A 12,623-nucleotide genomic window follows, 5' to 3' on the forward strand; every position below is an offset into this window, starting at 1 on the left:
CTTTTTTTTCCCCAAAGCCCCAGTAGATAGTTGTATGTCATAGTTGCACATCCTTCTAGTTGCTGTATGTGGGACGCTGCCTCAGCATGGCCAGAGAAGTGGTGCGTTGGTGCGCACCCAGGATCCGAACCCAGGCCACCAGTAGCGGAGCGCGCGCACTTAACCGCTAAGCCACAGGGCCGGCCCAGCAACATCTTTTAAACAGCCAATATCACAAACAGATATTGTGATATTACCAGGGATGTTCTGGTAAATGTTTAACAACTGGCTCTCCAGGTGGTGGGGGAGAAGGAGCATTGATCTGTAGCATTCGCCAGTTTCCGTGGTACTAAATCCTCCCACACTGGCCAATTTCAAGCTACCAAAATAACGTCACTGAACACGGAGTTGGAGGTACAGTGACACATTATTTAGTATTTCCATCATACAGAAATAATAGATATAAATAACACCAAGAACAGAGATAAAAATAAAATGCAGTAAAATAATTAGGAAGCGATGAGTTTTAAGAATATATTACCTTTGTTTATAATATAATTTATGTACTTATATGTAAATTTTTAATAATAGCTGTGCTTAACATCCAGCTTGCAAATTTTTAAAAAATTTAATTACCAACTCTCTCTAGCTTGTATGAGCAAATTTCAGCACATCACTGGGTATGAGGTCTCTGAATTCTCACATAAGCATTGATAATGTAAATAGTAGAGCCAGACAAGAAGAATATGCTGCCTCAACCCAAGAATTCCTGGTATAGCAAAGCTTTGCCTCTGATGAATTTCTCAACATTTGCCATGTGAACTACTTGCAATAGTCAACGTTTTTTTGCTTGCTCTCTTTAAAACAGATGGTTCATTCAACTTTATTTTAGGAATTCTATTTTCACTAAAATGCAGCTGGAACCACATACTAATGAAACTAGCATGTTTGGCTCATACTTCATTCTAATAAAATTATTGATGTGAAATTGCATAATACGTTCTCTAACTCCCAGTTTAGGGGAATCTGTATTAGTTAATTTTGGACACACAAAAAAATTATTTCTAGTGACAAAAATTCAGTATGCCAAATCTGCAATTACAACTGATCAAATTGTGATAGTAGGAATAGCCCAGGCCACTAAAATCAAACTGTGACAAACAGAACAATATTAATAGAGAGTACTCAGGGCTATATTTCTCAGAAAAAGAGCTCATCAGGTCATAAATATCATTGTTTAAAAATATTTAAGTTCTAATTAGTTAAATACTCAAAGCATTCTTACATTTGAAATTTCAAGATAAATTTTAACCCAGAATTCATCTACTACTTCCTTTTCAAAATTGTATCGTTGGAGAAAAGTGGTGTCTGAGGTGGAGGGGGAGATAAGTCCATTAGGAATGAAACTGTCCCATTCTGACAGCCCTTCCAAAAAAACTCTTATGCTTTTTTCCCCCCGAAGAAAGCAAGGTAAATACTGCGAGAAACATTTTAACAGAATAAACAAGGGTGGTTCCCCCCCTATGGAACTCTGTGATTGCTTCAAGATCTTTTCACAGTCATGAACTAAAGAAGAGGTCAGATTCTAACAGACTATGTTCATAAAGATACTTAATAAATATTATTCCCACTCTACTCCGTACTAACTTACAATTGACTTGAATGCACTTGACTAGCTATTCATGTCTTCAGGCAAAGTAATAACAGTTTTGTTATTGTAAAGTAAGTAAAATCCCCCCATAATACTTATATCTTCAATTTTCAGAACCCAATCCATTATGCAAATAAGCAACTATTCCTTATATAATTCCTAGATCCCACTGAAAGCAGAAGTGGAAAGGCAACTTGAAAATAACCTTAAAGCTCCTTCGAAAGGATAGCCTCTCTCTACACCCTGACCCTTTCCAGCTCTGAGAGTAAAATTTCTATAATGCACTTTTATCTATTACAAGGTACCCCAAAGTCAAAAAGGAAAATATTGTGACAAACTCAGTGTAGCTCTTTCTGGAATATAGCAAGTAATCCCATGAAAGTACAAAAAGTTGCACATCTATCATTTTTTAAACAATTTAAATAGCAGCATCAATTGTTGATAGATAGTTTTAAGATAATCTTTTCCTGTTATTTCTAATTCAAAAAGGCTTAAATCACTCAAATTAACAACAGAAGTCACAAAAACCTCAATTTTAAATAGATATATTGAAAGTTATTTTTGTGACTATTATATGCTGATATCATTGTAAAACATTAACAAATATATATATTGATTACTCTATTTTTAATATAATTCCATAGATCTTACATTGACTCGGGAGCTATGCCTCAGTGGCAGAAATTGGGTAGTTGTCCACCAAATGGGTTTAGCTTTCCTGGGCATACACCTACACTACATTTCCAAGTTTTTCTTGCAATCAAGGGTGGCCATGTAACAGAGTTGTATTCAGGGATATGAGCACAAAAGTGATGCACAATGGGAAGTGTACAGGCCCATTAAAAAGAAAAAACAAACAAAAACCTCCACGACTCTTTCAAAGTGACCTTTAGGAGCCCTGCCTCAAGGCTGAGCCTCTGTTGGGCACCGAAATCCTGCATGGGGCAGAGGACCCAATGCCATCCTTCACCACTGAGTGGACTTTCCATGAGTGAAAAACTAGCTTCTATAACATAAGCCACTGTATTGAGGAGGTTTATTTGTTACAGCAGCTAGTGTTAACTGATACAGTCTTCCTTCTCAATATTCCCTTCAAAAACTTAGTTCTCCCACCCTAGAAGACTTCTGTCTTTCTGAAAGGGAATATATCAGCAGTTGGATTTCTTCATGGACAAGGGAAAAGGGTTCTGGTATTTTCAACACAAGCATCTTTGCCACAAGTTTCACGCCGTAAGGCAATTGTGCCATAAAAGATAAAATCACAAAAAGTAAAAAGAGGGACATTAAAAAAATCCCATAATGAAACATGAAAAATTAATGACAAAATTAAAAACACTTGACTGAAAAAAATGAAAATATAAAATATTTGAATACAAATATTTGAATATTTAAATATGTGTACATTCATAGCAATATTGTGCAAAGAACCGATTTTATTTTGTGGATTTTTACTCAAGCACTTTGTCTTCCAAGTCTTTTCTTCATAGTATTATATATATTTTTTTTGCTTGTTGATTCCGCTCCTCAGTCAGCATCACACTTTTTTCTTTTTTTCGCTAAACTGTCTTCCTTCATTAAGAGAGGAATCAGTTTCATCCAAACACTACGATGCATATTTGTAACCGAATGAAAACCATATGAACCAAATGAAAACCATGTGTAACCAAATGAAACCATAATGAAACCAAAACTGTCAATCAACCACTTTAAATTTATCTTTTTGGCAAAATTGCCTTTATGGCCAATTAGGTCTGTGGCGAAAATATTTGCAGCGAAACTGCTTGCAGCACAGACGCTTACGGCGAAAATACCAGACGTGGGCAAAAAGACAGGCTTAAAACTACTAGACCATAAGAAACAGAGGGCACTTGTTCATGTTTACATACCTTAAAGTACCTAGCATAATATCGTACGTATAGAATGAAGGAAAGAGTCAGTAAAGAAAGAAAGAATCAAAAAGTGTCCAAAACAGATTTTCCCTTCTTTGCTCTATAAAAAAGTGGTAATACATGGTTCCTGGAAGCATATAGTCTAAATGGGAAAGGAATCACCATTTCTGAAGGTCAATGGCTGTATACAAAACTTCTCTACATGCCACCTACTTGAGCTTCAATGGATAAAACAAATATATTCCATTCTTGTCCCAAATATACACTTGGACTTGGGGTTAGAGGATAGGAAAGAGGAGCAGAAAAGATGCAAGGCATCTAGCTCAACATATTTTCATTTTTACTTCTAAGTTTTTGGATGATGCTTTCTAGTGCACTAGATGCCTAAAGCATCTATATGATGCTTTTAGACGTTTTAATGGTGCTAACGAATCAAGTACAAAACCATACACAATTTATCCATATTATCTGTTTGCTCAAAATATAATCATGCATTTATTCATTCATTCAGCAAATATTTATTGAGTGCCTCTGTGTGCTGGGCACTCCAGGCATTTGGTAGATATTAACAAACAAGGCGCCTGTTCTCATGGTGCTTATATTTTGATTGGGGGCCAGAGTAGCGATGGGAGATAAAGAGAGAAATAATAAGCAAAGAAACAAAACAGCTTGACAATTTCAGAGAGTGATAAGTGCATGAAGAAAATTTCAAAAATTAAAAAAGCAGTTTATTGAAATAATAGGACTGGATGGACTTCCAAAACTCAGAAGGTCATGGAAGGCATGAGTCATGAATACAGCCACTTTTGTCATTTCGTTCACTGCTGTATCCCCAGCACCTAGAAAGTTCCCTGGCATATATTATAAATTAATGAGTAATTGTGGAATGAGAACAGCAAGAGCAAAGATCCTAAATAGGGAGTCATCTTGGAGTGTTCAAAGAAGAGACAGAAGGTCAGGGTGGGCACTGTGTAATGAGTTAGGTACAACACTGTGTGCTAACTCAGAGAGGAAGTCAGGGGCCCTATCATGTAGGGCCTGTGAATCATGGTAAGAGATTTAGGCCATGGAAGGAGGTCTGGACTTTTCTTTAAGTTGAGTGGGAAGCCATGAGATGGTTGTAAGCATGCCTTGATCTTGTGTATGTCTTGAAAGGTCTGTTCAGCTGTTCCCTGGAGAGTGTTCTGGGTGGGGGTTGAGGACAAAAGTAGAAGCAAGGAAGCAGATGATGGTGACTGGGAAGAAGGTAGGGAGCCTGGAGGGAGAGAAGCATTCTGATAAGGGACTTATTTTGGTGGTAGATCTCACAGGGCTTGATGGTAAGAGGGAGAAAAACGAATTCCAGATGATTCCTTTCTGGTCAGATGGTGGTACATTACTTTGGCAGCACCCAGAGTGGTGGGGAAGAATTGAGAAGATCTAGTTTGCTTGCATCCCACTCTAATTTGGAAAGAAAATGCCGAATATCCATATTTATTCATAATTCCCTGTCTTTTTCTCCTCCCCCACATTTTACATTAGAAATTCTTCAAGTTTTTCTTCTTAGTCCCATTATCACTGCTTTCTTGTTTGTTTATTGACATCCTTAGGAATCTGATACCCTCTAGAAATGATTCCCAAATCCGTCTCTCTCTCTCTCTATCCTGAGCTTTACACACAAATTTTCAACCTCTTGAGGGCACTCCCCCCCAGATATCTCACACCCAACCCACAGAGAATCCATCACCTTCTCTCCAACCCGCTGCCCCTCCTGAATTAACCATCTCAGTCATCCAGACAGAGAGGTCAGAATACTCTGACCTCTCTCTCTTCACTCTTCATCTCCCACATCCAAAGAGTTATCAAATATGCTCTTTCAGCTTTGCCAGAGTCTCTCAGGTGGGCTACTCTCTCCACGCCCATGGACACAGCCTGGCGAGGCCCTCGTCCTTTCCCTCCTGGGGAAGTCAGGGGCCTCCTGATGCGTGGTTATCTCTGCAGTCTCTAACCTCCCCACTCCAGGCTTTACGCTGCTGCATCTGATAGCAAAAACGAAGTTCTGATCAGTCTTCTACTTAAAAGTGTCCACCAGCTCCTCATCTCCTTCAGAATAAGTCCCACACACCACGCCAGAGATTCAAGATCTTCTGGGATCAGGCGTTTGCCTACCTTTCTCACCATATCCCCCTCCCCCGTATATTCATCCATGAAATATACTGTCTTGCTGCATGAGACCCTCTGCCAGTTCCTGAAGAGACCACCATGAACTCTCCCACTCCTGTGTCTGAGTGCTATTATTTCCCCAGAGTGGAAAGTCCTTCTGCCCTCTGGGCCTGTCAGAGGTCTGATCATTCTACAATGGCCAACATTAATGCCACTTTCCTCAGGAAGCATTCCAAAACACTCTAGGTAGAACTCGCATTCCTTCCTCCACAAGCCCACAACCCTTAACTGTGATTCTAATGCTCGCCTGTGTTGTAGTTGTTCATTTTAAAGCTAACAAATATATCCCCATAAACCCACACTCCCTGAAACAATATTCTACACATGCTAGGCACTCAAAAATGTTGTTGAAAAAAACATACACATCCTCTATTGTGGAGAATTATTTTATTTTTTTGTTTGTTTGTTTTTTGTGAGGAAGATCAGCCCTGAGCTAACATCCGTGCTAATCCTCCTCTTTTTGCTGAGGAAGACCAGCTCTGAGCTAACATCTATTGCCAATCCTCCTCCTTTTTTTTTCCCCAAAGCCCCCCAGTAGATAGTTGTACGTCATAGTTGCACATCCTTCTAGTTGCTGTATGTGGGACGCAGCCTCAGCATGGCTGGAGAAGCAGTGCGTCGGTGCGCGCCTGGGATCCGAACCCGGGCCGCCAGTAGCAGAGCGTGCGCACTTAACCGCTAAGCCATGGGGCCAGCCCTGGAGAATTATTTTAAACTAAACTGATCAATGGAATTAAGATATATGCAATTTGTGGATAAATAGATTAAATAAGTGATTAATAAGATAATTACCATGGTGGATGATTCCATTTTCTAATAATGCTTGTCCCAAGTGAACACCTTCCTCAGGCCTGTGAATCTCTCCTATTTCCAATAGCCACGACACAAATTCACTGCAACAGAAATCCAATGAAGAAGTTAAATAGTTATTTTTTCCCTCCAGGAAGTCTATCTGTATCATGAATTCATCAAGCAGCTATGAAAGGAGTCTCAAAATAAACAGGAATATTTGCATTGTATTTCAGTATACATTTTTTCACATATGTAAGGCCCAGTTATTTAAATTGGACTCTTTTCTAGAAAACTCATGTTCACACATTCAAATTTAACTAAACTATACTTAACTATTCAACTTGTTGATACCTCTAATAAACACAAAGGAAAAGTTTTAGAGTAGCTTTAATTATAAGCTTACTATCCTCATAAAGGCTAATTTGGGACTAAAGAGATAGAACAGATCCTAAAGACAGCTAAAAGACAGAATTAGATAGACTAATAAGACTTAATATTAGTGATAAACTGTCTTGAACGTGACTTTCCAGGCACAGAGAACCCGTGGGTTTGAAACTCCAAGAGGGCAGATAAAACAAAACTGCATGCTCTGTGTAGTAGACAGAATTCTAAATTCTAAAGATGTCCTCCCACCTCACTATCAAGAATCCCACTCCTTGGTTTTTTAATCAAATCCTAACCTAGGTAGCACTGTGAACGGATTTTGCATATGTAATTAAAATCCCAAGTCAGTTCACCTTAAAATACAGAAGTTATCCGAGTGGGCCTGACCCCATCAGTTGAGCCCTTCAAAGCTGAGAGTTTTCTCAGGCTGGTGGCACAAGAGGAAGTGAGAAAAATTAAAATCATGAGAAAGACTCAGTGTGCCACTGTTGGCTGTGAAGACAGAGGGGGTCAAGCCCCAAGGAAGGCAGGCAGCCTCTAGCGAAGAGGGGCCCTGGCCAATAGCCAGCACGGAAATGGCGACCTCATTCTTATGACCATAAAGCCCTAAATTCTGCCGAAAACCTGAACCTGCCGGAAAGTGGATTCTGCCTCAGAGAGTCAAGATAAGAGCCCAGTCCAGACCCTGCTTTTGGCCTTGTGAGACCCTAAGCAGAGAATCCAGTCAAGTTCACCTCAACTTCCAACCTACAAAACTACAAGTTAATAAATGCGTGTTGTTTCAAGCTACTGAACGTGTGGTAATTTGTTTTGCAGCAATAGAAAATTAATACACACCAAAGATACAGAAAAGTTTTACTACATTGTTTTCAAATTTTAAAATTACTTGGTAAATTCACTGTTATATCTCAACTGTCATCCATAAGGAATACTCCAACACAACCCATCCATCAGAACTGTCTACCACACACATCTGCTGTGGCTGTAAAAGGCCACAGAGGACTACAGCTCACATCTCTCATCATTTCAGGAGAGAGGGGCGAGCCCCAGGCATCCTAGATAAGAAGGATGATGTTCTGCAACACTTAGGAGAGCCTCAGCTCGGCAGTGATTTTTTTTTTTTTATCGCCATGTGGTGTCCTTAAGAGAACGCTAAATACAGAGACATTTTACAATAAAATATTTTATCCTGCTCATGTTATAAAAATCTAATATTTGAACTTTTATATAAACTAATGAATATATTTTAGAATGGTTTCATGTTTGCACAGAGGCCAGAGAAGCAAAGCTATGGAAAGTGTCAGGAAATTATTTTTTCATTTATTTCAAAACCAAAAGCAACACATATGGCTCAAGTCAAAGAACCAAAGGATATGGAATTCTAAAAATGGATGTGTAGTCTAAAAAGTACATTTTAAGGCAGAAGAAGTTGTTAAAGTGCTCTTTATTCTTCTATTAAATAAGAACCATCCAAAAGAAAGAAAATAGAAGTCAGGTGAAATAGAGTATATTGCTTAAGATCACGTACTTTGCAGTTAAGACAACCTGGATTCCAATCCTCTTTCGGCCTCTACTAGCTGTGTGATGTCGGGTTAGTAAACTTAGCTCTCTAAACCTTGGTTTTTTGCTATAACACAGAAATAAGAAGAATATCAACCTCATAGTGCTGTCATAGGACTAAATGAGCTAATGAATGTCAGGTCTCAACACAGTGCCTAGAACGCTGTGAGAGCTTATTAAATGCTAGCGGTTGACAAGTAGGTTGAGATAGTTGGTATGTAAAGCATATTTCTCCATTTTGATCTCACCAGATTCCTGAGTGTGTCATATTAAAATGAGGGAATGAGCACATTTTAAGTATGGCTATAAGTTGGAAGTACAGGGGTATAAACGAGAAGGGGCAGGAAAGGAAGTCAATGAGTGGCTTTATCATGGGACCTACTCAAGCCACAAGGAGATCCCATCAACACTCTGCAAAAGGATGATGATCCAGTCAGAAGCAATCCCACACTTGGGCTATAACACAAAGGTAGTGTGCAGTTATGGAAAAGGCCACAATTAACACAGCTAACATTTACTGAGTCTCTCCTAGGTATCAGGTGCTCTGGGGAATGCTCTGTATATACAACTAACTAGCACTACAGCCATATGAGATAGTATGGGTAAAGGGTTAACCAAACCCCTTTTCCTTCAATATGGACAAATTTGACCCTGGGTTAACTTTCTAGATCTGTTTCCCTAGAAACCTGATGAAGGTAGGGTGTCAGCTGTGTTACTATGCAGCATTGCTTATGGTAAAAATGACCCCTGATAGCTAAATTCAATAATTATGAATACCTGGGGAGAAGCTATAGCTTGAAGTGACTCTTGTAAGTGGGCATGTTCCTGTGGGAATCCGGGAAGTTACGCCCACGAAGTTGTTACAAGCAATAGTGTCTTCTTTGTAACACGGGGCCTCTAAGCCAAGGTGTGCTCACATCTGCTCTTTCTCTTGCACAAGAGCCATCACCTGGGGGACTACAGACACTAGCAAAGCTAGCTTGCTGGCAGCTGTGTGGCCTCCTGTGAGGACCATGCCACTGAGGAAGGGACCGCAGTGCTGCCCTGTAGGACAAGGTTTCCTGGCCTATATTCTTCTGATGGGGTTGGGAGCTGGTGTGGTCTATGGTGATTCTGTGTGTCTGCACAGCTAATTAAGACATTCTGGTAGGTATCAAGCACTACAATCATCTCCATTTTTAGAGAAGAAAGAGAAATTTAACTTTCCCAAATCTCTCAACTAGCCAGAGGCAGGACCAGATTTGAATGAAGACAGTCTGATTGTGAAGTCTCAGCTTTGAACTACTACTTCAGTCTACTTTTATAGAGTTGACATTGGCATTTATTAGCTATAAGAACTTGGGCGTGTTAAACTTGCTGATCCCTAGTTTCTGAATCTTTAAAAAATATAAAGGTTTTAACTCCTAAGCATGTATTTGAGGATTAGAAATAATGTATAGGAAGAAGCCAGCCCGGAACCTGGCCTGAGTAGAGGTACCTGAAGGCAGCGGCCCTCCCTTTGGCTCTGCATGCTTAACCCAGCAGAGATTCTCACATGAAGCTGTCTGCAGAAACGCAAGGACACACAGTCAATCTGCTCTAGGCTAAAAGCCCAGGCGACATCCCTGCCTGTTGCCCTGTGCCTGGCCCCCCACTTTTTCACTCTTCATCTATATCCCTTTATCCTGAGCTCAGCTGTCTAAATTCTGAATTAATTGGTAGCTTAGCCTGTGTGTCTTTAGTTCTCTAATCTTCTCTGACTTTCAGGCCCTGTACTTACGTCCTTGCCAGAGTCTGTTCCCTACACGCAAACCCACCTGGCTGCCAGTCCTGCCTGACCCCAGCCTCTGCTTTGCCCTTGGGACGTGGTATATCAGAAACTGTTGAAGTCATGGATGAATGGATGGATGCCTTAAGTTTTCTGGTCATGATTCCTGGCTCTGTGTCCATTCCCTCATCCCACTATGGTCTAAGAAATGTTGATAGTAAAGAAATATTCAAAAAACTTAGGAAATTTTTGTGTGTATGTGTGAGGAAGATCAGCCCTGTGCTAACATCTGCCAATCCTACTCTTTTTTTGCTGACCCTGGGCTAACAGCCGTGCCCATCTTCCTCCACTTTATATGGGACGCCGCCACAGCATGGCTTGCCAAGCAGTGCATCGGTGCGCGCCCGGGATCCGAACTGGTGAAGCCCGGGCCGCCGCAGCAGAGCGTGCGCACTTAACCGCTTGCGCCACCCGGCCGGCCCCAGGAAAATATTTTTTAAAGAAAAACAAACAACTGAACAAAAGTTAACATGTGAGATAGGAAAATATAAAAGAAATACATGCACCCAGATTACCACTCCTACCTTCCAAGGAAGCATTTAGGGAACGTAGTTAGTTTTCTTTTTCTGTCTTTGATCAGATTTCCTTGTTTGCACATCATTTTATAAAGTTTCTCACCCTGTTCAGAGATCATGACCCAGGTATCTTGCTCCATTCCTAATTTTAAACCTATCAAAAATGAAACAAAGGACAGGTAATTGAAAAAGTTTCTTCATTCACACATGCCGTCACTAAACAACCATCTGTCTACAATGTGCTGGGGGCTGTGGATACAGAGCTCTGTATGACAGGGCCCTTTTCAAGAAGCTCCTAGGATACCAGGGAGACAGTCAAGGCAAGATGCCTAGGGCCACGTGGCATCTTTGTGCAAATTGTGCCCCAAAAGCATGTGGTTTGGCCAGTGGAAGAACCTTTCTGAGTTCTCTCTGGACCCTTTTTGCAGACTAGGTCAGCACAACCGGACAGGGTGGCCCTGGAGACAGCCTTAAGGAAAAAGTTGTGATATAATAGAGGCATATTCAGAGTACCTCACCTCTATCCAAGAAATGTTAAGAAAAGTTTCACAAAAGGGCCACGTTTGAACACACAGGTACGACTAGGATTTCCAGAGGGAAATTATTCACTGGAGCTATCTGAGGTGGAGCAGCACCGAGCCCTGGGTTTCAGGTGAGAGGACAGGAGACATGCTGGAGGGTCAGGCAGGGTCTTGGCTCAACTGCTGTTTCAATGAACTTCATTCCTCAGGTATTGGGGAAACATCTAAGTGTTTTCACCAGAGGGAAGGGAAAGGCAGGGCCGTGCAGGAAAGAAAGTTTTACTGCTTAGGTAACAAAGCTCAGAGGACAGTGTAGGGGACAAACCTAAAGGAGGAGGATTTAAAAAAAAGGAGACCATTAGGAGGGAACCACAAAAGTTCAAGACGCTGCAAACAATAGTAGGCTATTGGGAGAAGAGGATAAAGTTGAGAAATATCTGCGAGGCGGTACAAATAGGACACCGTACCAGGTTAAATGTAGGCGTGAAGGAGAGAGAAGAAATCAGGATGCCTTCCAGGCTTTTCATGTGAGAACTGAATGGCGGAGGGAAGGCATATTGGGCAAAGGGTTTCAGGTAAGGAGAAGTCCAGCACTGAGCAGGCTGAGTTTGGACGTTCCGGTGGAGTCCAGGGGTCAGCTGATTACACGAGCATGAAGCTCTGGAGAGAGGACAAAGCTGGACAGAAGGACTTAGAAACTGGCAGTGTAGGAGCGGAAGCTAATCTGGTGGGAAGAGAGAACCCAGGCAAAGAATCTAGTTTAGAGAAGACCAGTGCCAATGCTGAACACTGACACTTAATCAGTAGATGGGACTGATGAAGAACTGTTGCAAAAGAAGTATTTGAATTATTTTTAGTCTTCTAGCTACAAAAGTTCTTACTAATTATGTTTTACAATGCAGGAGCCATTAACATTTGTCAGTAAAAGTGAATAAGCCATTAAGAATAGAGCCTGTTATAAACAGATTTATAGAATGTTCTTTCTTTCTTCCTTTTTTCTCTTTTGTCTTGGGTGTTATGTATATGCATAGCCATTCTGAAAAAAATAAAGATTCTATTTGATGAAAAATTCAGTTTACCTTATAAGTGATTTGCTATATTTGAATTGATTCCTCAATTCAACAAAACTTAAAAGAGCCAGTTATGCATTCATAACCTTCATTTTAAAAATTTCTATCTGGGGGCTGGCCCGGTGGCGTAGTGGTTAAGTTTGGCACACTCCCCTTCGATGGCCCAGGTTCACAGGTTCAGATCCCAGGTGTGGACCTACCACTCATCAAGCCATGCTGTGGTGGTATCCCACATACAAAATAGAGGAAGACT

At 40.6% G+C, this 12,623-nt stretch overlaps 1 protein-coding gene across 3 annotated transcripts in view; it reads right to left on the minus strand.

Annotated features, from left to right (window-relative positions):
- PREX2 (phosphatidylinositol-3,4,5-trisphosphate dependent Rac exchange factor 2) overlaps positions 1-12,623 on the minus strand; it is a 284,540-nt gene that overhangs the window by 156,105 nt on the left and 115,812 nt on the right. For all 3 annotated transcript variants that reach the window (XM_087420479.1, XM_004436261.3, XM_087420480.1), the window contains 2 exons: positions 10,789-10,933; positions 6,514-6,614 (listed from right to left, as the gene is read on the minus strand). In XM_087420479.1, the coding sequence (XP_087276605.1) occupies positions 6,514-6,614; positions 10,789-10,933 (246 nt within the window). The remainder of the gene's footprint in view (positions 1-6,513; positions 6,615-10,788; positions 10,934-12,623) is intronic.

This window comes from Ceratotherium simum, chromosome 31 (assembly GCF_057802395.1).
Source record: "Ceratotherium simum simum isolate JZ-2026a chromosome 31, ASM5780239v1, whole genome shotgun sequence".
Lineage (NCBI taxonomy): Eukaryota > Metazoa > Chordata > Mammalia > Perissodactyla > Rhinocerotidae > Ceratotherium > Ceratotherium simum.